The sequence below is a fragment of the Cydia splendana genome, chromosome 10 (assembly GCF_910591565.1).
Source record: "Cydia splendana chromosome 10, ilCydSple1.2, whole genome shotgun sequence".
Taxonomy (NCBI): domain Eukaryota; kingdom Metazoa; phylum Arthropoda; class Insecta; order Lepidoptera; family Tortricidae; genus Cydia; species Cydia splendana.
This window is the reverse complement of record NC_085969.1, coordinates 16,089,156-16,116,290: the sequence shown is the minus strand read 5'-3', so window position 1 is coordinate 16,116,290 and position 27,135 is coordinate 16,089,156. Positions and strand designations below refer to the sequence as shown.

Genomic DNA, 27,135 nt, shown 5'->3' with positions numbered 1-27,135 from the left:
AAAAGTGATACTTATCTGACATGGGACATATTTTTAAGCATATTTGTAAAATATGACGAAAAGTTAGAACGAGCGTTAGATATAAATTAGGTATTTATATATTTTTAGTAATGATTTTTTAATATTGAATTAAAGTGCAATGTTTAAGTTCCATCGTTTATAATATGTATGACGCTTTATAATGTAAAATTATTAGAAATTTTTTTAACGTGCTTCTTAGTCAAACTACAAATTAGCTTATTATTTTGTCGATATTGAATTAAAGTTTAATAAATCCACAACAACATATCTAAATTCTTAAGTTAATAGGCAAGCTAAAAATTTAGAAGAATAAGATATATGCTTTAGAATTAATATGCGTTTTTTGTCCTATAATATCTAATATTGAATTAGAGTCTGTAAAAATAAGTCTATTACTATAAAATAATATACGCAGCCATATTATGGAAAATAAGAAATTTCGGTGTGTAGCTTGCATTGTAATAGTAAAATATATTTAAAAAGGCGCGAAATTCATACATACGCCGCGCTGGTCCGTCAGTGTCGCCGGCGCGGCGCCCGAGACCCTATCATAGCCTACCTATACCTCGCCCCTCGCCTCGCCCCACCTGCCGCTCACAGCACTGTCTGTCTTTTCTTATCATTCATTTGTTTGTTTACTGTGGACATATATAAATTAGATGCGGACATTACGTGAAATTAAAGGGGTCCCTTTGTTTCCCATAAAGTTTTAAGTCATAATGTATTGTTTGTCATATAAGAACCTTCGGGCTCTCGAATTAAGGTTTATTTTTGAATGGCCTTAGTAGCAGTTTGATAGCGTTGACTCGGCTCGGAGAGTTGGCGAATTGGCGATTCATTCGCCGAGTTAGCGGATCGGATACCAAGTTATCAGTTAGTTTAGTGGCCGAGTTGATTAGGAAGAACATTTGAATTTCGAAATTGTAATAAAAATGTACATGATATTCACAACTATTTTTTACCATAGTTTGTCAAAGGACTGTCTCATTTCAAACATAGAGAGAATCATCATACTATCTTTGACTTACACTAGTACTAGCACCCAAAAGAAAAGGATGAATATAGTTTTTTGTTTTTATTTACTGACAAATTGGTTTGACCGACTATACCTATTTCTGGTTCCTATTGTCATGTCCTGTCCTATTCAACGTCAATATCATATTATGTATATTATAAACCAACTGCTCAATATTACACGTATACATATTGAATATACAATAAGGTAAGTGACCTCACCTTATTGTATATTCCGTGTCGGCCGTATATGCCTATATACGGCCCACCTTAAATTAAAATGTTTTTTTTTTTAATAAACTGGATATTAAGTATGAAAAACTCACTCAAATAGGTATCTTATTTATTGAAGTTTCTTCATTATACCAAAATAGTTATAAAAATATTACGATACTCTTGGAAAATATACCTTTTATAAAAGTCCTATTGTGGGCCTTATTGAACACTAGCAGGGTATTACTTAATCCGGCAAAAAATAAAAATTTTGACAGTAGACAATAACAGATTTTATTGTTTTTAACTTAAGAGTTATACATATACAAATAACAATATTTGGTACTTCACAACAAGAGGATATTTATAATAAGTTAAAAATAATTCTTTTGGGCCTTATTAACTAAATATATAAAAATTGTCTAGTTTACGCGAAAATAGTAGGTAACTAAAGTCACTAAACATAAAGCTTTATTATTATTATGTTTTAACATCTGGGGGCACGGCAGTGCCCCCGCCAAGACGAGCAAAGCGCAAGGGCACTATCTACCTTTTCTCGAAGCGCTTCGTCGTTTTTTGGAACCCTCATAACTTGGGGTTGGATTATACTAGATAAACAAAGTTCTCGGACTTATTTAGCATATCAATTGCATAGCTCTTATACTTTAGATTTTATTCATATCTAAAAACTTCGATTTCGTCACTGACTCACTCACTTGATGATTATCAATACCTTTAGGGTACTTCCTGAAGTCCTCTAAGAAGCTGAAATTTGATATGTAAGATAGTTTTAGTACACAAACAACAAATAAATTCAAAAACTTGAATTTTTTAATCCTTAAGGGGATGATGGGGGAGTTTAATCTTGTATGGGGAATCAATAATCGCTGAACCGATTTAGTTGAAATTTGGTATGTAGATAGGTATTGTTATGGGGAAGGATATAGAATAGATTTCAATCTCAAAGTTTACCCTTACGGGCTGAAGGCAGATTTCAACCCCAAAGTTTACCCTTACGGGGTGAAGGGTTTATATGGGGAATCAGTAAGAAGTACATTGTGTAACAGATGCCCCCAGATACTTATTTCAGGATTTTTAATAGTAAATCACCCCCAACCCTTTAAATTAGGGGATGGAAGATTGTCATAAGCAACTTACAAAAAGAAGTGAAATCCCACCAAAAACATTTTGATGTAAAATGTTGCCCAGACGAAACCATAAGGCTCGCACTGTCAAAAAGTTATCAGATCTCTTGCCAAGCTTCTAACTCTACAAACCCTAACTTCACTAGCTCTACACCTTAGTCAAAGTATGTAGCTCGGCCGTTTCGTTTCTACAAGAACTATTGTATGTATAATAAAAAAACCGCCCAAGTGCAAGTCGGACTCGCGTTCCAAGGGTTCCGTACATTACACAATTTTTAACAATATGTTTTTTTAGTGAAAAGTGAGTAAAATGTCTTTTAAAAACCCGTAGGGATCGGATCAAAAACTAAGTACTTAAGTCCGACTCACGCCACAGATTATACAATAGTTCTTACGAACTGATACTTATCTCTCAAACAAAACGCAAGTACCTACCGTTTTGATACCTACACAAAAATACAATGGAGTGACCTTCAACGCGCCGCTCCCCGCACCGCGCGCACCGGCACAACGCTAGGGTTGCTGACGCTTAGAAATGATAAATAAATACCCACTTAAACAGAGGAGTGAAATAAAAGGAAAGCTAAATCTTAAATTATACCTAATATTCCGATTATGCTTTAGTGTTTGCGAAATAGTCATTTTAAAAGGTCATATGTCCCTGCAGTAACCGCAGTGTTTACGCCGTTTTATAAACCGCGCAATAATCCCAGCAAGAATTAGTTTTAAAACTTCGTGTAATTTAAAACCAGATAGAGATTAATGTTACGTAGTAAAGAAAAATAATAGAAACCCCATGAATAAAGGTAATTAATTATAAGTTAACCAGAGCAAAAATGAGTAGGCACTTTCCGGTGTAAACTTACTGTCGTTAAAATAAACATTTACCAAAATAAATTAAAAATTTACTACCTATTTCAAATAGATAGATATCTAAATCTATACATTTGTCACACATATTAAACATTACATGTTTAATTAAAGAAATTCAATAGTAGGTAGGTACCTACTACCCGCGCGATTCGAACTTTAAGATATCGCGCCGTTAGACTTCACTAGATATGAAATAGTAAAGATATGTGACGTTCCACGGCAAAAGGTACCTTATGGCGGCTGGCGCTTACGCTTATTATTATCGCCACTCCAATATTCAGTCGGGGCAATGGTACCTTTTGCCGTGGAACGTTACATATCTTTACTATTTCTTATCTAGTGCATCTCTAATTCATTTCCCGAATCCCGCCGTCCGTGTAACTATCGTAAAAATTGACAGTGCGGCGCGCGGTGACGTGCGTACGTGAGCGCGTGTGGCAACCAACTGGCTTGCTTTTCTACCGTGAACGGGAGCAGATTCGTAGGTATTAATCCGAGCTCGCGCAGAGAGTTCCATAGGCCTGCTCACGCTTAGCTCCACATTTCTAATAGGTTTTCCTGTCATCTATAGGTAAAGAGCTAATATGTGTATTTTTTTCATAATAAAAAGACCCAGTAGTTTCGGAGATAAGGGTAATGTTAATTTTTTGCCTGTTTTCTTAAATAACTTCTAAACTATTTATTTTAAAATTATGAAAAAAAAATATTTGAGATTCTAATTCTAAAATGAGCCCCTTCATTTGATATATAACAAAGATATAGTTTTTTTTCTTCTATTTATCATTCATCTCAAAAGTGACCCCTTTATTTAAATTTATATTACATATTTACTTTACATGTATGTCTTTGGGTTATAGACAAATTTCAACTTATTAGTCCAGTAGTTTCGGAGCAAATAGGCTGTGACAGACGGACAGCCAGACACACGAGTGATCCTATAAGGGTTTATTCCTTTTGAGGTACGGAACCCTAAAAATAATGATTATAATAAGTTTTTCACCTTATGCCCATGTGGCGGTAGCAAAACAGCCAAGCCACATATTTTGACTAAAGGAGTTTGAAGCTTGGCTCGACAAGAGATCTGATAACTTTTTAACAGTGCGAGTCTTAGGCTTATGGTTTCGTCTTAGCAACATTTTACATGAAAATGTTTTGGTGGGATAATTTTTTACAGTATAAATATTTCTTCGTAACAGTTAGTATTATCTTTTAACATGATTTTTACTGTACATCTGGGCCCTATTTCACCAACGTGACAGGTGCGACATTTGTCGACATCATTGTTACTGACGTCACAGGCCTTTATAGGCTACGGTAACCGCTTACCATCAGACGAGCGGTGTGGTTGTTTGCCACCAACCAGTGTTGGGCGTAATTAATTACTCGTGTAATTTAATTACATGTTATTAATTACTCGTGTAATTTAATTACATGTAATTAATTACTCGTGTAATTTAATTACATGTAATTAATTACTCGTGTAATTTAATTACATGTAATTAATTACTCGTGTAATTTAATTACATGTAATTAATTACTCGTGTAATTTAATTACATGTAATTAAAATGTTTGTAATTTAATTACATAAAATTTAATTACATGTAATTGATTTTTCTGTGTAATTTGCAATTGTGATTACATTAATTAGTAATTAAATTACTCAATTACTTTTCATTTACCTTTTTAATAATATGCAAATATGAACAAATTTACTTGTAGTAATTATAAAGAAAAACTTTTATGAATTCCATTATACGCTGGATAACGTTATAACATCTTTTTTATCCCTGGAATCATACCTTTACAGGGTACTATGTGACAAACCACGTTGAATATGGCGGTCGGCGCTTACGTCGCGTAGCACCGCATTAGTTTGCACGATGCACATCCCTGGTGCGCCGGGTGCGGGCCAGCCCCAACCCTATCCTGTGTGTGATAGCGGACAGACTTGACTGCCCGTATATGAGACACTGCTGCGAAATGCATGTTTCCAGCAGTGTATATATATTGTAATAGTTAATTAGGTACTAACATTAGGAACGTAAGTCTACTAACAAATCTGTATGAGTCCATAGTTGCTCGAAATAAATATTTTTCATTTCATTTTCATTTCATTAGTTAATAGGGCGCCGGTAATAATGACGTAAGCGCCGACCTAAGGTGCCTTTCGGGTTGGACTGTAGCAAAGGGGGGGCTGGGACTTGGACAATTGTCACAAGAAATACGACAGTTGTCACGAAATTCCGACACAGAACTCATTTACTGTCATGAATTACCGAAAGTTCTTTGAAATCTTGTGTCAATTGTCATCATTATCATCATAAACAAGAAAGATACCTGTTTTTTGCCGATATAATAAAGTTTTTTTTAATAATACAATGATAGTGACAAACAGGAATAAGGCCCGTCCGATGGTAAGCTATAACCGTAGCCCATGGATGCCTGTGACGTCAGCAACAATGTCACGTTGGTGAAATAGGGCCCTGGTGCTACATTACGACACCGGTGCTATAATAAGCACATTAAAACACTCCCTTTGGCCGTGTTTTAAAATTCGTCATTCGTTGCAAAATTTCAATTTTTCGCACTTCTATCGTAAATAACTACCTATGTATTAATAAAAAAAGTTACCTATATAAGTAAGTAGTTACTGCCTTTAAAAAGTATAAGTGTCTAAATGTTATTAGACTTTTTGATTCTTTAAAACGTCTTTAGGTCAATAAAGCAAGTGAAAAATTATTAGAGTTAGACCAAGAAAAGTCTGCAGCGATTTGGACAGCCCACGCAGTGAAGGTGTTATTTATAAGTCATAATTTCATAGAAGTTTCTTCAAATCGGCCTTATTAATGAGAGATTAAAAATATTCAAAATTATCTAAAAATATTTTAATCTATTATTTCATCTCATACGTTCAATAAGGCCCGGGACTGGACCTTTTTACCTGCACTGACAGTGGATCTTCTTAGCAACAAGTACAAATTCAGAATAATAGGGAGCAACTGCTATTTTTGAATGCTGGGCCTTGTTACCCGCCGGGCCTCATATGCCTGCACCTCACCTACCTTATTTATTTGTTTTACAAGGGGAAAATTTGTTGATTAATCATGCTAATATTGATACCCAAACAAGCGAAACATTCTAAAATTGAACCACAAGCGTAGCGAGTGGTTCGTAAAGTTGAACCTCGAGCGTAGTGAAGGTTTCAAGGGACGAGGGTTAAATAAAATTTTCACTACATCAGCTCGTAAAGGCCCTCTTGATTGTTCGAAACGGATAAGAAGAGTGGCATTTAATTTGATGCAAATTTTGAGTTGTTTCCGTAGGTATACTCGTAAAGCTCAGTTGGTTGGTAAAATTGACTTTAAAATGATAAATATTGAATAACGTTAGTTTGAAATTGATTTAAATGATAAAGTAAATATTATCGGAGATATATATATCGGATATCGCTCTTAAACAAAAAATATATGTCACTAGTCATTTATAACCTAAAAGCGCCAAATTACGCAAAATTATATTGAAATGACACCTGTCTATTGAATTTGAAGAATACTTTAACAAGGGTGGTTATCTGTATGACAATGCACCTAAAATAATTTTCAAATGTATCTATTATTTCTATACTTAACACGATAACGAATTCTACGTAAACCAAACCGCGGGCAATCCCTAGTACATATAGAAATAAATAAGTGTAGGTAAGTTTCCATTAGTGTACCTACTATTAACAATATAACTATTTACCATTGATAATAATTTTATAAACGTTTTGCGTATTTTTTACGGGCACCGCGCTAATCGCTAGCCCGCCACCGTCGATCGCTGCCTCCTGTCACGGCGCACAGCGCGGCGCGCGAAAACGCCGCGCGTTTGAAATGTAACTCAATATAAGCGCGGAATGCATACTTACGTATCAGTATTTAGTGTCGCCGTGATTTTATATTTCTAATATTTTGTGTGGGAACTAAGATCTTTATTATGACCGTGTAATATTAACTCTACAAACTTTAATTCAATATTGGCTATACTGCTTAACCAGAAATCAATATCTAGACAAGCACATTGTCTACATTTCTAATTTTTTACAAGTATACTAAGTTGATAGATAATATCGTAATTTTACAATATCAGCTACTTTAATTCTTTATTGACAAAGTAATTCGTGTTTTTACGTTCACCAGAAAGCAGCTGTTCCAGATTTCTAAAAACCGAATATTGTGAATAAATTAAAGTGTTATTGAACATTTTACAGTTTTTTGTAACTTTAATTTTATATTTACATAGTTATTTAGCAAAATTGAAATATTTAAATATGGCCGAACGCTCCACCTATAATTTTCTAATATTTTACATAAATGTTATTTAACATGCATGCAATAACATATCAAAAAAGAAAAAACTTTAATGTTATCAAAACCCATTTTTGTTCCACCGCTGGTCTAATAGACCGACCGCTTAAATTAAATGATGAGCGCCGTACGCCTGCCGCCCGCACCTTCCCCGCTACCCTTAGTCGTCCTACCCCGTCGCCCCCGTACCGCGCAGGCGAGGACTCATTTAAGCGGTCGGTCCACTCGGTCTATAGATGTTTAAATTATTAGGGTATTCACCAGTAACTGCCGCCCTAACCTAAAATGTGAATTCTATTCACCTATAAACAGAATTCATTTTAGTATAAGGTTTCAATAACTGGCCACCTTATACTAAAATGAATTCTATTTATAGGTGAATAGAATTCATGTTTAGTTTCGGGCAGCCAGTTACTGGCTAATTACCCTATTCGTCTATACTGGCTATTTTTAGAATTCCTAGACTAATCGCTCCGTGCATGACTGCGGCGCCGCCCTAGTGGGTGTACTGGGTGTGGCTCATACCCTCTAGAGTCTAAGCTATAAGCAAGCAATAGCTTATTGACAGTAAAGTTGGCACTTGGCAGATGTCGTCCCACGAAAGTTCATATTTTCACCACGTCCGCGTCATGCGTTGTCGACGCTGGCATTTCGCTCACCACCAACTTCGGACATAGCCAATTCTTTGTTATCAGTTATCACATTATTATGCTAAGTATTAATTTCATAAATAGCTAATAAAACAACAATTTAACTAAAATATACATGTTATATTGACTTACAATGTTCAATTTGTATGTTTAAATACATACCTTTCTACATTTTTATAGAAAAATGTCTTATGTTTATTGTTTTTAATCTAAAGGCTGATTAATAAATAATAACATTTCTTAAAAAGAGTGAGATGCAAACCAGGTCAATATTTATAATTATTTTTAAATATTTATTTACAATAACTAATATATCAAAACTTATACGAGTTTATTGCAAAATGTCATGTAGAGTCTGTGCGGAAACTCTAGCATAGTTGTTGCGTCTGATGAAAAAATTTTTCTTCAGACGCAACAACTATGCACCGGTGAAAAGATTTTTCAAAAACAGCAGATTTACGTTTTACCTGATTCTCAAATATCTACTTGAATTCCGAAAAAAAACGCTTAACAAAGCCACCTTGATGAATTTCGGATTTTATAAAATGGTAATATGAAAATGTGCTAGTTAATAACTGCCGTATTCGAACTTCAAGATATTCACAAGAGACGACACGTACTAGATCCATTCCGGATACGTTATAGTTTAGATATCAACTAGTTCTCTTTTGCAGCGTAATTCGGGCGACCAATCGGCTCGATTCGGAAAATGAATTAGATTTCTACTAGACTTCAACAAGTTACGATATGGATAATTTAAAGATATGTGTAAGATAGATATGTAAAATTTGACGTTTCCGCGATTCTGGAGGTCCTCTTGAACGATTTCGACAAGTTATGACTTAGATATCCAAGTCACATCTAGTCGATATCTAATGTAGATCTAGTTGATCTCTAAATCGTCTCTAGATCTTGTGATTATCTCGAAATCCGAATAGGCCTGTTAGTTACTTTTACGTTAGATAGAGTAAGATATCTATTAGATGTGAATTGGATCTCTAAGTCATATCCTGTGGAAATCGTTCAATAGTATCTCCAGAATCGCGCAAATGTCAAATTTGACAGTTTAGATCTTAAACATATCCTTATCGTATCTTGGTGATGTCTAATAGATGTCTATTTCAAAATCCGAATCGGGCCCTAAGCACGATGACGATGAGGTAATACGTAAATCAGGAATTTTTGAAACTACATTTTGAATTTTATTATGTTTTCAAACTTCGACCAATTTTGTATATCTCACTCTCGCATGTGTAGGTAAAAAAAAGTTATAGTAATAACTAAAATAATAATTTGGAATTGTCATCAGTAACGATTCATAAGAACATACAAATATACGGATATCCATATAACGAAATTAGAGAAGAAACAGAACGATATTTTTTTAAAGTATAAAATTATAAACAAATAGAATATAGTGATGAAAGTAGTTTTATAAGAAAGTTTATATTCACATAGCTAAAGGTGAATACAAAAATATACAGCTGAATGCAAAAAAAAATCGCTCGTTTCCAAAATACCCCATTGTGTAAATGGCTACTAGATGTAAGATTTTACAGCTTTACCTATTTATCAGATTCCTGTTATACCGGATTTCAAAAATATAACCTCCTAAAAATCCTTGAAGTACTTACACAAAATGTTCTTACCTTGTCATATCATATCTAGTCATTCATGAATTGATGAGGCTTTGATGGTTACCTGACGAAGCCTGCGTTGTGGATATAAAAGTATGGTCCCTGAATCAGGTAAAGTGAAAAGTAAAATAAACGCATTTTAAAAAGCAGCGCTAAAATACTGTCGTATTTATATATACGTCCACGACCGTCAGCCTCGTGGAGACTTAAGAAAAACCAGCGCCTCTATAATAAAAGGCACTTTCGGTATTCTGAATCTTAGTTAGCAAAACTAACTCTGTTTTATCACAATGCCAACATTAGGAGGCGGATACATTTAAAATTATCTAAAGATCAGTCTCTCTGATTTCATAAACCGCTTCGCCGACATTCTCCTTTTCAACCAGCGCTTTCTTTACACCGACCTCTTCATCTTTATAAACTAGCGAACCGGCCCGTTTTCTATTCGGACTCTCGGCAACTACGTTCACACTTTTCAGTGGAGATCGTAGCGATTCATTATTCACGGCCAGATTCCCGATCGATGACGTCAGATCCGACGGAACGTTGCCATCGAGGCAGTATAGGAGAGAATCGGATATTTCTTCTTTATCTTTGGAAGTGTTCAGTATGGATAAGTCGATGGGGGTAGCGGTTAGTACGGATCTGCCGAGGAGGTACTCACGGAAAGGTTCCGTGAGTGACCGGGCACGCTCTTGAGTGAGTGTTATCCTTGGGGGCTCTAGCGTGGCGTTGAGGTCGTCGATGGCGGGTCGGGGGTGGCGCAGGATGAAGCGGGTGGCGTGTGAGCGCAGCGGGCTGATGTCGCCGGCGGACAGGGAGCGCCCGTCGAACGTTCGGGAACGGGGTATTGATGTCAATGATCTGCAAAGATATAAGTAAATATGTTTATAAACAACGGTTTTTTGGGCCCTGTCTCATTGTGCAGAGTGTTTGTGTCATGTGTGTCACTGAATCCATGACAGAAACTTAAATAAATTGCTGGACTCTTACAAATGTGGATGTGGGCTCAGCTTGGTTAGGGCTGGGGGAGGTCATATTTGGTCAAATTCTAGTTATTTTTTCGCAAATGTAACAGTGAAACTAATTTATTGTTGACACAGGTCAGGGCCCAGCCCAGGACACCTATGAATACTTAATTGCTCCTTCTGGCTGACCCAAAAATTAAAAAGTTTTCAAGTTCAAAATCTGTTAAAATTCTAATTCTGATCTGATATGAGTTTAGAGTAGCAAGAAGCAAAACCTAAAACAGATTTGGATGATGAATCTAACACGAGGTGAATTTCAAACTATAGTAGACAGTACATATTATATGTAAATCGCTATATTTAAAGGACAAAGAGGCCATAGGTACAGTCTGACAAAAAAAGAGTAGAAATTAAAAAGTGGCAATACTGTAGTGTCGTCCCTTTCAAATCAATCTATACAGGGTGGAAAGGCACGACGATCCTTTCCGGAAATGGGAGATAGTTTAGCCTAAGCTCTATATTTTCTCCATAGAAACTATGTTAATATGGGCAACCGTTTCTAAATTATGACCTTTTAAACATCCACGCAAAAAACTACTTTGTTCTAACCCTAACAGGTGACAGGGTCAATGAACTTACTTGTAAACAATCAGTATTCGACAGGAAATTATGCTAATTTGTTGCCATCTAACCATTTTTAGGTCTGCTTACAGCACGGTAAGAATCATTGCAGGATTTTCGCTTTCTTAGTGGTTCCACTTGTTCAATACTTGAATGAAATAGTTATGTTATTCCTTAATATTAATAATACTAACCACAACATTGTTTACAACGACAGTTCAAATGGTGACATTGACAACCACTCAAAAGTACGCAATCGTCTTATAAATATCTCTGGTTTCCTTGACTGATAAAAAGGTTTTAGTTTCTTAACACGTTTCACAAAATTATTTTCGAATAATTGGAAACTATCTAAAATAATTAAAAATAACAAGTAGGTTGTGTTAGTCGCACCAAATGAACTTGCAAAAATTAAATACTAAGAATAAATCAAGAATAAATACTTCTTAAATACCTAACTAACAAACCTTCTTGCGTGGTAGGAAATAGACAGACCGTCTGATGTTTGAAATTAAATGTGCCACAAATTGCAAATTACGCGATAAAACCTAGTTCCAAAATGCCCTTGGGAGCCCGCGATTACCTAAATTTGCTTATGTTATACGGGGAGTGTAATTATAATGCCGCCGAGACGTTACGACGCTACAGACAAAGATATCCTCCACCACACCCAACTAGCCGTATGTCAATTTTACGGGCCATTGATCGCGTGGCAAATAATGAGCCCATAGTACCACGAACGGGCCAAAACGACCAACGGGGAGGAGGTGTAGTTCACATTGCACCAAGACTTGAAGAGCGAGTGCTGCGGTATTTCGAGCAAAATCCAAGGGCTAGTTCGAGGCAGGCAGCCCGACATTTCCGCCTAACTCATACCGCAGTACTCAAAATCTTGAAACGTGCACGTCTTCACCCTTACAGCATTCAGCGAGTTCAAGCTCTGCTGCCCAGGGACTGCCCTGTACGAGCAGCATACTGCCGTTGGCTTTTAAATAAACTGGAGGAAGATCGCCTGTTCATCCGCCGCATTATTTGGAGCGATGAAAGTTTGTTTTCCCGTAACGGCATGTGGAATAGGCGAAATGAACATATGTATGCAGTAGAAAATCCGTTCGAATACCGACATTCGGGTCACCAATATCGGTGGTCCGTTAACGTCTGGGCTGCAATACACGGGGATACACTGATTGGACCTGTTTTTTTGCCTCCAACTTTGAACAGAGCTGGATACTTGGAACTGTTGAATACGGAGTTGCAGAATTACCTTGACGATTTACCAGTGGCCGAGCGTAGAGAAGTATGGTTCCAGCAAGATGGTGCACCGGCCCATTCTGTTAACGAAGTGCGGCTAGCCCTGAACGACGAATTCGGAGATAGATGGATCGGCCGGTTCGGACCGCATCGTTGGCCACCACGATCTCCGGATCTGACGCCTCTAGACTTTTTTCTTTGGGGGACTATCAAGGATATAGTGTACAAAACGGAGTGTGACAACGCCGAAGAAATGAGGCAAAGGTTAACCATTGCTTTCGCCAGCCTGCGCCGTAGAAACGTTCGAGAGCGAATATTAGCAAAGGTACACCGACATACTCGCGCACGGGCTGCAGCCTGCATTATTATGCACGGAGGCCACTTTGAACATAGAATGTGAATTTATTCAGTTGTAAATAAAGTAGTTATGATAATAACAACAACAACAACCTCTTTCAAAATAAATATCTCTGGTTTCCTTGACTGATAAAAAGGTTTTAGTTTCTTAACACGTTTCACAAAATTATTTTCGAATAATTGGAAACTATTTAAAATAATAAAAAAATACATGTAGGTTGTGTTAGTTGCACCAAATGAACTTGCAAAAATGAAATACTAAGAATAAATCAAGAATAAATACTTCTTCAATACCAAACTAACAAACCTTCTTGCGTGGTAGGAAATAGACAAGACGTCTGATGTTTGAAATTAAATTTTCATTGAACTATACTTATTGAATGTCATATTCTTCAAATAAAAATGTTAGATGCTCGTGGCTATTTAAATTTGTGGGGCTGTGTAAAAGATATGGTGTACCAAACCAAACGGAATGTGAAACTGCGGACGAAATGAGACAAAGGCTAATTGGTGCTTTCTGCGGAGGATAAATGACGAAGAGCATACACTATATCGCATGTGCATCGACATACTCGGGTACGGGCTGCGGCGGCGTTGTAATACACGGAGGTACATTTGAACACCGTATGTGAAAAGAAGATAGTATTAAATATTGGAAAAAAGTAATTATCTAAGAAAGTAATAAAATTGTTTGTAATATTTTTGCATGCATTTGATTTATTTGACATTTATGCGTCATTCATACATCATTGCGATACTGTCAACGATCGGAAAAAAGTGTAAAGTCCCGAGCTTTCCCGACGGAGATCCTTAATCTAGCCGTCATGTGCACATGCTATAGGGTTATCACCACAGTTAAAAAGTAGTATTTTTGCAATTTTTATTTTTTACTCAATTAACGATTCTTACCATTACCAATAGTCTCTGTATCACTTAAACGACCTAATACTTCCGGGAAGGATCGTCGTGCCTTTCCACCCTGTATAAGAAAACGGGACGACACTACAGTGTTGCCACTTTTTAATTTCTACTCTTTTTTGTCAGACTATAAGAATGCACACATGGCACAGTCAGTTAAACCACAAACCGTGCAACCGAAATGTCTTACCTTTCACAAGAGAACGTAGACCTCGTGTCATCGTCCGACGACACAAAATCGCTGTCATTGTCCCGCGCCAACCCCAGCGCGCTCTCACTCGCCGCGTCGCGTTCCGCCGTCGCCGGCCCGCTGTCGTCTCGCTCGCACGCGGCGTCCCGCTCGCACGCCGCGTCGCGCTGCTCGCACGTGATGATGAGCGGCTTGCGCGACCGCGGCGTCATTATGGACTCCTGCAACATGTCAGTGATGCTGTCAGATGATGGTGTAGACGACTGGTCTGTAACGCTTCGTTCGTGGCGATCTCGTTACATTAAGCTAGCTACGGTTGACTTGATCTGGACGCTCGAAACGAGTAATCTGCCTAGCTTTAAAGATTCATAGAGTGTATTAGATAAGGGTGATCCAATCCAATCCAATTTCTTTGTCCAATGTGTATTGCGTCTCACATTTTGCTTTAATGAGAGAGTGAGAGTGAGAAATAACACTTGCATTGCGTGGCCTATCAAAATCGCTGCAGACTTTTCTTGGTCTAACTCTACCACCCTTAGATGTGTAAAATTGTGTAAAATCTAGGACAAATTCATGTTTTGAATTTACGGTTACTCTGGTTGTCAAAAGTTGACAAAACTTTCAGTTATGTCATCTACTTCAGCTGTCAACAAGTATCCAACAAATCATAATCTAAGCTTCGAATTTTGTGTTATATTCTAGCTTTTTTTCTATAAGGCATGGCTGCAAAAAATAATATTGAAAGTAACAAAAGGCAAAAATAATTATGATGTTATGAAAGACAAAGAAAGAATAGAAAGATGATAACTTTGAGAATATTGAGAAGTCAGTAACAAACACGGACACACAATGGTTATGAAACAGCGAGGAATAAAGTATAAAATAGCAAGCAAACGTCAGTCTTTCTCACATTGGCATAAGGTTTAATTTTCAAGTAGTATTCTCAAACAGGTTAAAAATGTCATTATTCCTCGCTGCACTAAACATTAAACAATGTTGTTAGTCATGCAAACAAACCTGCATAGCCTTTGACAGTTTCTGCGTAGATTTCGTTATAGGAGACATCGAGGCCCGTCTAAAGTTAACTGTATAAGGCGTGGCACAGTCTTCTATAATAGGTGCCTCCGCTATGCCTGGTGTGCTCGTCAAATAGTGCAACCGATATTCTTCATTGGGCCTTTTCTTTGGAGTCTCTTTGATCGGACTGTCATATGACAAATCATTTTCTGAATCTTGCTCATCGAAACATGAGACACATGAAGTTGGTGTGCCTTTTATAACTGTGTTCCGCTTTTGGTATTTCTTGTTTATATTCTGTGATGCCGATAGTAGTTTTGAACGGAATAGTCTAGAGGCTTTCTTAGCATTTTTAGGCGTTTCTTCGCAATCTATCATGCTTAAATTTGGTTCCGATACGAATTTGGGACTAGTTTTCTTTCTTCTACTAATCGCTCCTTCGGATAACGTACTTTCGTTGCTAGCGTCTGAATCGTAATCATCATCATCCAACGATTCGGAACTTGCGATTTTATGGGCCAGGTTTTTGAGAACGATGTTCTTATGTAGCATTTCGTTTTTGTCATCAAGGCGTTTCTTTTTCTGGAAATAAGGCATGCGTTAGATGCGGGTTATGGGCGGAAAGTTAAAGAGAGAGATAGAGGGATGAATCACAATGCGAACACACAATGTTAGTAGTTGATATTCAAAAATGTTGTATGATATTTAGTTTATTTCAACACTAATTATTCATTTTACTTTTTTGAATATCAATTTAAACAGTTATTATTGACAAAACAAAAGCAAAGGATGCTGATGATACAAGTGCATAGTACGTATAAGCATTGCTTATCTTTTGGTGCCTACTAGATAATAATCAGAGACCGAAATATCCGTGGCATTTCGAATTGCCATGTTGCAAATGTACAGAGAGCCTACCGCGAACCGCGTTCGATGTGTTGCCTTCCTGTCACACTTACTGTACGAATTTACAAGTGCGACAAAGAGGCAACACGTCGAACGTGGTTCGCGGTAGGCCCCCAGATCACCTCAACTAATAGATAGAACATATACTCGTACGTCGCGGCAAATTATGAGAGTGCCACCGCATATTCAGTTGCGTGCAAGTTTATTATGACTCCTTTAGTCATAACATAGTCTGTTGTAAAGGACGCTAAGCACGAAGACTGTCGTACTTTGACCCGCCGTTTTCTATCTCTATCGCACTCGCATAATTATATTCCTCCCCCGCCGATGATGCCGGCGATCAATGCCACTGTGCACTGTGTAGTATAGCGCTCAGTATACATACGGTTTCGCAGTTTACAAGTATGAATGTCATAGTGACGTCTCATTTATTAACTTAGTAGATCGATATTTACTACGATTTAAACATACCTCTTCAATGGAATTGATAGTGGAGCCGGATCCTTTCTTCGGCGTTTTGTTTAGGAGCCCCTTGTTGAAAATGTGCCTCTTGATGGAGTCGCCGAAACTCCTAGAGCCCGCGGCTTTGCCCGTCCTTTGGATCTGTATTGGTGTGCCTGTAAATAGAGATATAAGTCTGGTACAAAACTCTGGTGGTGCAATCTGGTGAGGTGCAATAGAGCAATTCTTAAAAAGTTTGTACATTTCGATCACATCTTAGATTTCTATAAAAATTGGTATGCTGGTAAAGTACATGAAGCTGAACAACTTCCACCACATTTCCCAAAATGTCCCAGAAAGTTTCTAACAAACATTCCTTTTTTGTTACCAAATGTGTAAGGAAATCTGGTAACAAAAAGGAATGTTTCTGTTGTTCAGCTTCATATACTTTACCAGCGTACCAATTTTTATAGAAATCTAAGATGTGATGTGAAACTTTTTGAGAATTGCTCAATAATCATCTAAATTGGTTGATCCGACTGGTTGGGCAATAATTGGGGTACATTATTTTATGCGCACAAGGACCTCCCACAACTTTACCGGTCCTGCGCTGACCTTATCTAACAGTTACAAGTACCTACTTGGGTGAGCAAAAGTGTACGGGGCACAAATTCCTCTGGCAGATTTAACGAGAAATGGGGGGCACATCCCAGCATCCCAGACCACACCGCCACATGAAAAGTTATTTTCCAAGTCTTGTCAGTTTAAAATTACATACATAAAAGGATGCGAACCTTGAACCTTCGCATAACCTCCTACACATTCACGCAATCATACACCAACTGTTTATAAAGCGCCTGCAAATATACGCACAATTTACAAATATTCATACGAATGTCTTATTATAAAATAGACGTGCCACGCGCGGCCGAGGCACGTCTACACTGGCCGTTTTGTGCGCGAGGAAATTGCCTAGCGTAAGCTCGCTCTGTGTGGACCCGGCTGATAACGCAGCCATACTGGCAAGAATCGCCTTTGCCATCACTCTCCTACTCTTAAGCAGGAGAGAGGTGGCAAAGGCAAAGGATGGCAAAGGTGGTCACCGACTACCGTTAGGGCATGACAAATAAAGAAGAAGATACGAATGTGAATATGGTATAAATAAATAAGTTTAACTTACCATATCCATTCTGCCGGTTGAAGTGTTTGATGAGCCGTCGTTTGTGTGTAGACTCGGGTAGGGCTTGTATGTGCGCGTATAACTGTGCTAAGGCTGTGTCGGTAGGGTTGGACGAGTTCTCTGCTGCCGTTCGACCTCGGTCCACGAATGTGTACACCGTATTTGCTGCCGTTCTGAAAGGTTAATATAATATTTTTCTACTCGTCGACTGTAATTCTTGAATTAAGATTTCGTATACCAAACTGCATTTGGGTACTTTTAATGTATGGCTTTGCAACTCAACTATAATATTCATTTCGATACAGTTTAGTCAACTATAATGAAATTAACCAATCACAGCTCGCCGCGGTCAAGAGGACAAAACAAAACCATAGCTCAAATTAATTATTTATTATTATTATTATTTGTATCTCCGTTGCAAACTCTCGGGTTTTTAAGCCCGGTCATTTATTAGGCGTGCGTGGGGATATAGATCCAACACGTAGAGGCCGTTTGGAGAGCTTTGATGTCATGTAGAACGCCTGCTGGAACCCGTTCACGGGTACATAAATAGATACCCGTAAACCGGTTTCAGCAGGCATTGGGAGCTATTATAGAAAAATGGAAAGAGTCCTGGTCTATGGTTTAAATTTGGGTGGAAAATAAGTCTGGGCTATTGCTAAGAGTTCCGGACACCTGCCATAACATTGTGTTATACAGTGTTATCGAGGCAGGCGGTGACTCGCCACTCGTTAGATGGGCACCTGATGCGCCATCGTAAAGACGGCCAGGCGCAACACCGGAGTGAGCGGCTCAGGGGTGTCGAGAGGTGGTGCTGCGCTTTCTCCGAAGTTACTCGCGGCGTTATGCCCCTTAACACTTCCACCCCTGGAGCATATAGCTCTAACGACTCCTCTCTGGACGGCCAATGAATGCAAGCCAGAGCTGAGTGCTACGGGTCCCCTTAGGGTCCACTCCGACCGACGAAGACACGCCGGAGACGGAGACCCTGACCGACTCTCGGGAGCACTCGGGTCCGTGGGGTCGTTACTTCCCAACAGCTCGTCACAAGCTGCCCTGCGGGCTTATTATTATTATTTGTATGTCTTTTCCATATCTCGGGACCATGGGGTCCCGGCCGAAGCCAACAGCGAAGAGGCCCTTTAAGACACTTTAATCTAAAAGCAAGGGATACACGTGGCGGATATCATCTCCGAACGCACAATGTGATACATCCGGAGATGTTCCCGGCCAGGTGCAAAGACTATTGCAGTGCAGCACTTTTGTGCTGCGATGGAAACCAAGGTCATAGGCTATTGATTTGAATGTTGGATGGACTGGATATCGGGCTATGGGAGGAGACTAGCGGACACCTGCCGTGACAATCAGTCTCAAAATTGTATAAGACAGGTGGTGACTCGCCAACTCATTGAGTGGGCCCCGCAATGGCCGCACGCACAGTGCGACAACAAGACAACACTTTGGAGTGGCTGTGAGGTTGTCGAGAGGTGAGTCTGCGGTAGCCAGATCCCGGTAATCCGTTCAGCAGGCCGCCGGCGTTATGACATTTTACACTTCCAACCTGGAGCATAGGTCCCGCTCTTGCGACTCCACTCTGGCCGGCCAGTCAAGGCAAGCACAGAGGCGAGGGCCAGATGAAAGTGCCCTCTGGAATAGGGGTCCGCGGTGTCGCCACTCACCGTCAGCTCGCCACAAGCTGCCCCCTCGGGGTTATTATTATTATTATTTCGTTTTAGACAGGCAGCTGATGCTGGTGCGTCTAAATCATAGTTCACTTAGCACGATTTCACTGTTTAGATAGTTTATCCAGTCTATTTTTAAATTGATTCACGCTTGTAGAGTTCACAACTTCAGAGGGTAATTTGTTCCAAGCATTTACTATCCGGTTTGCAATGAAGTTTTTCGCGATATTTGTTTTATGCTTTGTGGTTACTAGTTTAAGGTAGTGTATTTATTTTAGGTTGTATTGTAGAAACAATTGCTGCATAAGTCAGAAACGCGCATGTGACACCCTTAATATAGGAACATCCATACACTACGAAAACCACTTAGCGTTACTTGTTAGTCTCCATAGGCTACGGTGGCTAAAATCGAGAAAAAAACTGTTTAAAAATTGAATTTTGCAAGGAGCAAGTACCAGGGCGTCATGAGTTACGAGAAGGTGTCGTTGACCAACCCGCCGGGCCGCGGCCGGGGAGCGTACGAGTATGAAGGTATCGCGGCTGGTCGCGTATCTTAGCTGTATACTTTTGGTTTGTTTACCTATATGATTCTACTAGCTAGTTTAAAGTATTATTATTGTTGATTCGTAGAAAAAGTATTGTATACAATAGTGATATAGCCTAGCTTTTCAATCTCGTACCTTAGGCAACTCACCAAGCTTCGTTGCCTAAACACGGTACTCGACTGAAAAGCTCTTTATTATATCACGATTGTATAAAATACTATTACAGTACATATGGTCCTACTTTCCCGCACTAGTGCGGGAAACAGAACTTTCCGTGCGTATGTCAAAAGTTTAAAGGGGCATTAATGTACTGTAAAACGTTGTACGATACACGTGCGAAACAGTAATTCTCAACTCGGGTCGATTTAAAACACTCCCTTCGGTCGTGTTTTAATTTATCGCCACTCGTTTCGAATTTCCTCTTTTCCGCACTTGTATCGTAAATAACTATTTTATCACTGAGCACCTAACGTAATGCACAATGCGTTTAGTGGATTGTTTCATTTGTTTCCAAAACTTGTCGATTTTGTAAGATTGTACTTTCACACTCAATTTCCACATTTTAGCCTTAACTTGCGAAAAATGCGAATCAAACTTACGCTCTAAGGCCCACTTGCAGCATTCAACTGACTCGGGGTTAACCGCTTAAACCTGGAGTTACCTTGGTTACCAGTACAATATGACACTGGGTTAATGGTTTAACCGCTTAACCCGGGTTAGTGGGGTGGTGCAAGTGGGCCTAAGAGCACCATACCATCACACAGGTTAGGTAAGAGTTTTGTGTTTTAATCATTATAGAGACAACCTTAATTTTATTACTATATTAATTTGTCATTATAGAGTCAATAGAGCAATACTGAAATTGTTAATATTCATCAATTATGGTGGTATTCCACCTGTAAAATTTCTTTGTACAATGTGCATTGCGTCTCACTCTCTTATTAAACAAAATGTGAGACGCAAATACACATTGCACCAAGAAATTGGATGTGGAATACCAGCCTTAGGTGTTCAACTGTTCTCGTAAGATGGATGATGAAGGCTCAATAATAGGTTTAGGATGGGGGTGACCATACATGAATGGAATCCTAAAGGCTTCGTCACACAAGCGCGTTTTCCGGGCGGCGCGTGAGCGTTTTACATATAAAACGCCCACGCCCCGCCCGGAAACGCGCCTGTGGGACGGAACCTTTAATAGTACATTATTGTCGAGGCTCGGAAGTAGCTACTTGCAGGCTGAGGATTCGTTTTAAACGGACGACCTTGGGAGTCCGTTTAATTGAATCCGAAGCCAGCAAGTAGCCTTCCAGCCGAGTCATATATAGTGCTTTTCTCAAAAATGGTGCAAGAAATATAAATATCATAGAAATATTTTACAAAAGCAACTTTCTTACGTATATATTTTCACAGAAAAAAGTAGAAAGAATTGAAAAAATTAGCTTTGCCGCCTTTTTATTTTTTTAATAAAAAAATAGAAGTGTATTTTTCTGCCGAAAATACGCCAACCTATTTGAGACAGCTAAATAGTCGCGGTACTAATCATCTGTTTGGCTGTTTAATGGGCCTGTGCCTTCATTTGATATGGCCATTTCAACTTTTAAAAAGTTTGGAACTCGACAAATAATGGAATTTGTATGCAACATTGCAGTCCCAAAATCGAGACTGCAATGTTTTTAACTTTTTAATTTTTGACTGACCATAAACTACGCGCTTCGCAACCTATTTTTTAAACGGCAAAGTCAACTTTGCCGTCCATTTTTGAGAAAAATGTAGTTACTTATCGGACACGCTCTCGTCGAGCCGGGCCTCCCTCGCCGTGAAGTATGCGCGCGCGTCCGTGGCCAGCTGCCGCGGCGCCAGGAACACCACGCCCGAGCGCCGCACCATGAAGCTGATCAAGGGAGACAGCGCTATCGCGTCCGTGTGGAACGTCGAGGGCGATAACTGGAAACAGAAATATAGGTTTAAAACCTTAATTTAATACAGTCACCGGCAATAATATTTACACGACGAAGGCCGCAAAAATATCTGACACTATCTTATTTGTAGAGCCATAAGAGCGTGTCACATATTTCTGCGGCCTTTAGAGTAAAATATTATTGTAGGTGACTGTACAGACGCCAGCAAACCGTGGCTTGCGAGCTATACGCGACTCTCTTTTCAAGTCACTCGACAAATTTACTTGACGTTCTGAGGTTCTTATACCACTGAAAAACATAATCTAGCATAACAGGGCCCAATAATCAATTATTAAATTAAATATAATGTAAATCTAAACGTCACAGTTAAGCGAGTTTTATAGATGTTATGAAATGTATTTTTCTTTGACTTGAATAAAAAATAACTGATTTGCAAGACTGAAGTGATGCCATAAGTGTACCGCGAACAAAGTTTTGTGCGGTACCACAGAATAAATAATAATAGTACTAGGTACAGAAGACTCACTCTCTAACAAAACGCGTCTGTTACGATCAGCACAGATATGGCCGCTAGGTGGCGACAGCGCCACGCGCGGCTATGGCTTTCCTTAACATTGGGGCGGAATGGATTTGTTTATTTGTTTATTTTATTTTACAATTAGCACTAACAGTTAAACCTTACGTACTAATCGGTGTTGTGTTACTTATGTCTAACATGCAGACAGGTACAATTAAGATGGATTAAATTACAATATTACATGGGGGATAAAATTAATTACAATTGCAATAAAAATAAATTACCATAAATCAGGGATGTTACGGAGCTCCGGTTCCGTTTCCGTTAAGGCGGAACTTCCGTTTGGTATTACACATCCGTTTCTGTTCCGGTTCCGTTATGTTTGAAACGGAAGTTATAACGGATGTCAATGCTTCGCGCCGCTGCGGCGTACATCAAAAACAAACAGGTTCATACCAGTCATTCACTCATCGCCCCGCTTGCCACGGGCTACGCTAATTTGTTGTATTATGTTTGTATATTTTGGTTTATTCGTGTTATTAAAATTAAAATCGGATGTCTTCTGTTGTGTACTGACTAGTGACTGTATGTAGTGTGTGTGGTGAATGTTAGTTCGTAAAAAAACGCACAATGAAGCCGAAATCAAGTTCGATTTGGAACTATTTTGATGAAGTTAGTGGGGACACGGCTAAGTGTAAACTTTGTCTGAAGGTTTATTCTAGAAAGGGGAAAACGGCTACATCGTTAAAAAGTCAGGCTCCGATTCTGGTTCCGGTTCCGTTTTCGGTTCCGTTTCCGTTTTCGGTTCCGTTTCCGTTTTCGGTTCCGTTAAACTAAATTGAAAACATCTGTTTTCGTTTTCGGTTCCGATAAAACCACATCCGTTACATCCCTGCCATAAATTACTATAAATTAAATAAAAAACAGGTACACGAGCAAAATGTCAAAAATTCTAATTCTATAATGTTATGTCGATTTACAGTATTATGGAGCTTTTCGCCACTATTGACTCAAGTTAACGGTTGGATGCTGTCAGAAATTGGTTCTCAGAGGTGTAAAATATGTCAAGTTGGCTATCGCTGTTTAAGATGCTATTTAATTGCGTCATCGCTTGATGTAGCGGGGAGAAAGAGAGAGCACGCGTCTTGGCCGGCGGGACGGCAAAGAAGCCGCGGCTGCGAGCGCGTAATAGCTTGGTGGAGGCCTGGGGTACCCGAATTGCTACCAGGGAGAGTAAGGCAGGATTAGTTAGTGTTCCCCGTATAAGCCGAAGGAAATATTTAATTAGATAGGTATTCCTCCGAGCCTCCAGCGATGTGTAGTCCACCATTCCAAGTATAAAAAGAGTTGGATATAAGTATGGGTAGTAACCATATAACTTTTTATATAGGAAACGTGCATATGGTTTTTGTACCCTTTCCAGAAGAAGTTTATACTGCTGCTCATGGGGATTCCAGATTAAAGCATTAGTTTCCAGCTTACTACGCACGAACGCGTTGTACAAAATGCTGATAGCGTGCCTGTTTGTAAACATTTTTGCCTGCCGTATAACGAATCCCAGACATCTCCTGGCTTCATTACAGACCTTTACAATATGTTGGTTAAAAGTGAGCTGAGGATGAAACCATGTACCTAGATCTTTTATTTCACTGACTTGTTTCAGTGGTTTTCCCTCCATTTTGTATATGCAGTGTATAGGTTGGCGCGCTCGCGTATAAGACATCACAGTGCATTTGTCCTCATTGAGGCCGAGGCTGTTCTTTTGGGCCCAGGTGTGAACGGCGTCTATATCTGACTGTAGCATTCTGTTATCGTTACCAGTTTCGATGGGTAGAGCTAATTTTAAATCGTCTGCAAAAAGCAAGCACGTTGAGAATTTAATTGCTGCCGGAAGATCATTAACAAGTATGAGAAATAAGAGAGGCCCGAGATTACTCCCCTGTCCAATGCCCGAAGTAACCAAAAAAGGAGTGGACCTAGAACCCTCGTAGCAAACATATTGTTGTCTGCTTGAGAGGTAATTCGCCAAAAACTGGAGCAAATCGGTTGAAAACCCGCTCATACAGAGCTTCCTCAGTAGGATATCGCCGTCAACTCGGTCGAATGCCTTGCAGAAATCAAAATAAGCTACATCTACTTGTCTCTTCTGATCCAGATTACTCGCTAACAAAGATACAATATTAAGTAGGTTAGATGTAGTTGAGCGCTTTGGTAAAAACCCATGGATGTACTTTTAGCTACCTGTAGCAAAGCGACGAAATCGCGGAGTGAGCCACGCCTGGCGGTACACTAAAAATGGCTGTACTTTAAAGGGCCAAGGTAGTTTGCCCTACTCACATAACATAGTAGCTGTTTGAAATCTCCTTGTCTGCTACCAGTGTGAGCAGGGTAGGAAGCTGTTTTTTTTAGCTATTAAGCTCGTTTCATGTTTACAAACACATACTTCTACTTCCAAATTGTTCAAGCACGGAATTATGTACTGTTGTCATTTAATTAACTCAACTGTCATCTCTTCTCCCATATGTTGCATTAAGTTTTGTTTTGCTTTATTTTATATTTGTTATGTGTATTTAAATTGGTTGCCCTGAAAACCAGCGCCATGGCTAAGGACATTAGTCATCGGCATATGCTGAGTGGCATCCATTTTGGTGTCTTGTACTAGAATAAGATGTATTATAGGTTAAGCATGTATTTCAACACCAAATAAACCATTTCTATTTCTATTTCTGTTGTAAAAAAAATATTGTGCAATGAAGCAAGACCTATAATGCTGTAACAAGCTTAGGCCAAGTTTATACTTTTAAAGGGTCAATGATGGATCTATATTTGAATCCCTAAAGTCTTTTCTCCTATCTTTGCAGTCCCTAATATGATCAGTCGTCCTAACACTAAAAACCCTAATTTTGGTTTCCCTATTATTGATTACTTATCCTAATGTTATTAAGCATATTACCTTTTTTGCAAGGGTCGCAGTTCTAACCCTAAACTAACCTACTTTTGTGGCAGCAAGTTCCAAAACCTAACCATTTTTCAGAACCTTATATTATGGAAAATAATCATTATGACAATTGATCGTTAGGGCATGTGTCCATTACGACAAACCAGTTAGGGCAAGTGACTTTAGGACAAACGTTGTTAGGGATTCAGAATGACACCTGTCAATGATCAGGTAGTTATCCCTACTCACCTTTCTTGGGCACAGTAAGTGCGGTGTGAACATAGTAGCCAGTGTGTCTGGCGACATTCTGTTTGAAGCCTCATTGTCCGCCACCAGTGTGAGCAAGGTAAGAAGCCGTTGTAGAAAGTTGCGGTGCAGTGGGGCCAGGAGTAGAAGTAAGAGCTGTAGGGCTGTGAGGAGCTTGGGCTCTGATGATTCCAGGTTTGGGGGATATTGGGCTGTGGACAGAATGGTAATCATAATTAAAAATTGTGTTTTTTTGCCAAACTCATGAGACTCTTAAAACCTCAACTGCACAACAAAAGAACATACCAGCTAAAGTACAATAAGTCTGGTAATACTGATCCATCAGTAACGGCTGCGGCAGCTCAGCAAGGAAGCCCTTCAGTACTGACGCACAGTCATGCACCGTGAACCTGCCTTCTTCCAGCCCGAGGCTTGAGCCAGTGAGCAGGAGCTGCTTCAGCTCTTGCTGTCTCGTGAGGGAGCCCGTGCGGCGGAATATGCCTTCTTGTGTTACATCTAGAATTTGATAAGTTTTGATCTGGAAATAATATCTACAGGGGTCTATTTAGATTTAGAAATAGAAACACTGAACTAGTAAGTTTAGGATGTTTTAAATTTGCATTTAAAAACATAAGTTAATAATATTCTGCAATTACAACTTATTTTCAAAGAATCCATAATTTGGTTGAAATTTAAAATAAGTTGGGCATTCAGTAGTCATGGTGCAATTTAATAATATTACGTTATGCATACAAAACTATAGTTATAAATGAAATATGCTTACTCTCTGGCAATGACAAGAAATCAATCAATTCGTTGAGCCTCAGGATACCATCCTCAGTAATGGAGCTTGGTTCTGCACCAATCTTTGCACCACTGCCATTGCTCTGTTGACTAGAACTGGGCGCCGAATTCTTAATCCTCTTATGAAAATTCCATCTAAATTGCTTTGGTTTATCAGTTGAACAATCAACACTGGAATAAACATAAAAGTGCAATGTAAAAATTGCTATTATTCAGATGAAAACACGTTGAAAATATTTTCTTTTAACTACTTACTCGTCTGTATTTATGTCTACCACAAAGGATAGATGCATGCGCACTAAAGTAAGGAATTGATCTAAGTTCTCTTTTCGCAGTCTTTCTATCAGTAATTCGTCTGGGGACCCCATTTTATTTTATTAAACTTTGCACATGGTCTACAAGACTACTCAGTTCGGTAAAATCGTAAATTGACACATGTTTTACGCAATATCACTTATATTTTACAAAGGATACTTTTGTATAAGAATTGTTTATGTATAACAAACATATACTATAATAAATACGCTATTATTTTATTGTATTTTCCTTTCTGTTTGCGCCCGTTTTCATTGTTTTCAAACGTCAAGTTTGTCACAACGGCCAAACGACGTTCTGAAACTATTACGTACTATCATTTTTATCTCCAAATATGTAAAATTAAAACAAATATATATAAAATCTAAATAAATGTAACCAAAATAATAAGATAGCCATTCAAAATTCTATTTTCAA

The 27,135-nt window shown here is 38.7% G+C and overlaps 1 protein-coding gene across 2 annotated transcripts; it reads right to left on the bottom strand.

The window, feature by feature from the left end:
* Nucleotides 1–10,208: 10,208 nt before the first annotated feature.
* On the bottom strand, nucleotides 10,209–27,058 carry LOC134794382 (rho GTPase-activating protein 19). Of its 2 annotated transcripts, XM_063766184.1 has the most exons (10): nucleotides 26,659–27,057; nucleotides 26,384–26,574; nucleotides 25,906–26,115; nucleotides 25,603–25,811; nucleotides 21,757–21,923; nucleotides 17,753–17,925; nucleotides 16,603–16,748; nucleotides 15,226–15,807; nucleotides 14,209–14,429; nucleotides 10,209–10,767 (listed from the first exon to the last, which is right to left on the bottom strand). In XM_063766184.1, the coding sequence occupies exons 1-10, from the start codon at nucleotides 26,769–26,771 to the stop codon at nucleotides 10,230–10,232; spliced, it is 2,550 nt and encodes an 849-aa protein (XP_063622254.1). In that variant the 5' UTR covers nucleotides 26,772–27,057; the 3' UTR covers nucleotides 10,209–10,229. The 2 variants fall into 2 exon arrangements, with proteins under 2 accessions (XP_063622254.1, XP_063622255.1); XM_063766185.1 differs by lacking the exon at nucleotides 15,226–15,807 and having other exon boundaries at nucleotides 26,659–27,058.
* Between the last annotated feature and the right edge of the window lie 77 nt (nucleotides 27,059–27,135).

What these genes read in the sequence shown, in the direction of transcription:
- LOC134794382 (XM_063766184.1), bottom strand. Translation starts at nt 26,771, where the DNA reads ATGGGGTCCCCAGACGAATTACTGATAGAAAGACTGCGAAAAGAGAAC. An exon ending in GACTTATTGTACTTTAGCTG is followed by an intron (nt 25,812 to 25,905) that starts GTATGTTCTTTT and finishes TTCTGTCCACAG; the next exon opens with CCCAATATCCCCCAAACCTG. An exon ending in CTATCAATTCCATTGAAGAG is followed by an intron (nt 15,808 to 16,602) that starts GTATGTTTAAAT and finishes CCTTATTTCCAG; the next exon opens with AAAAAGAAACGCCTTGATGA.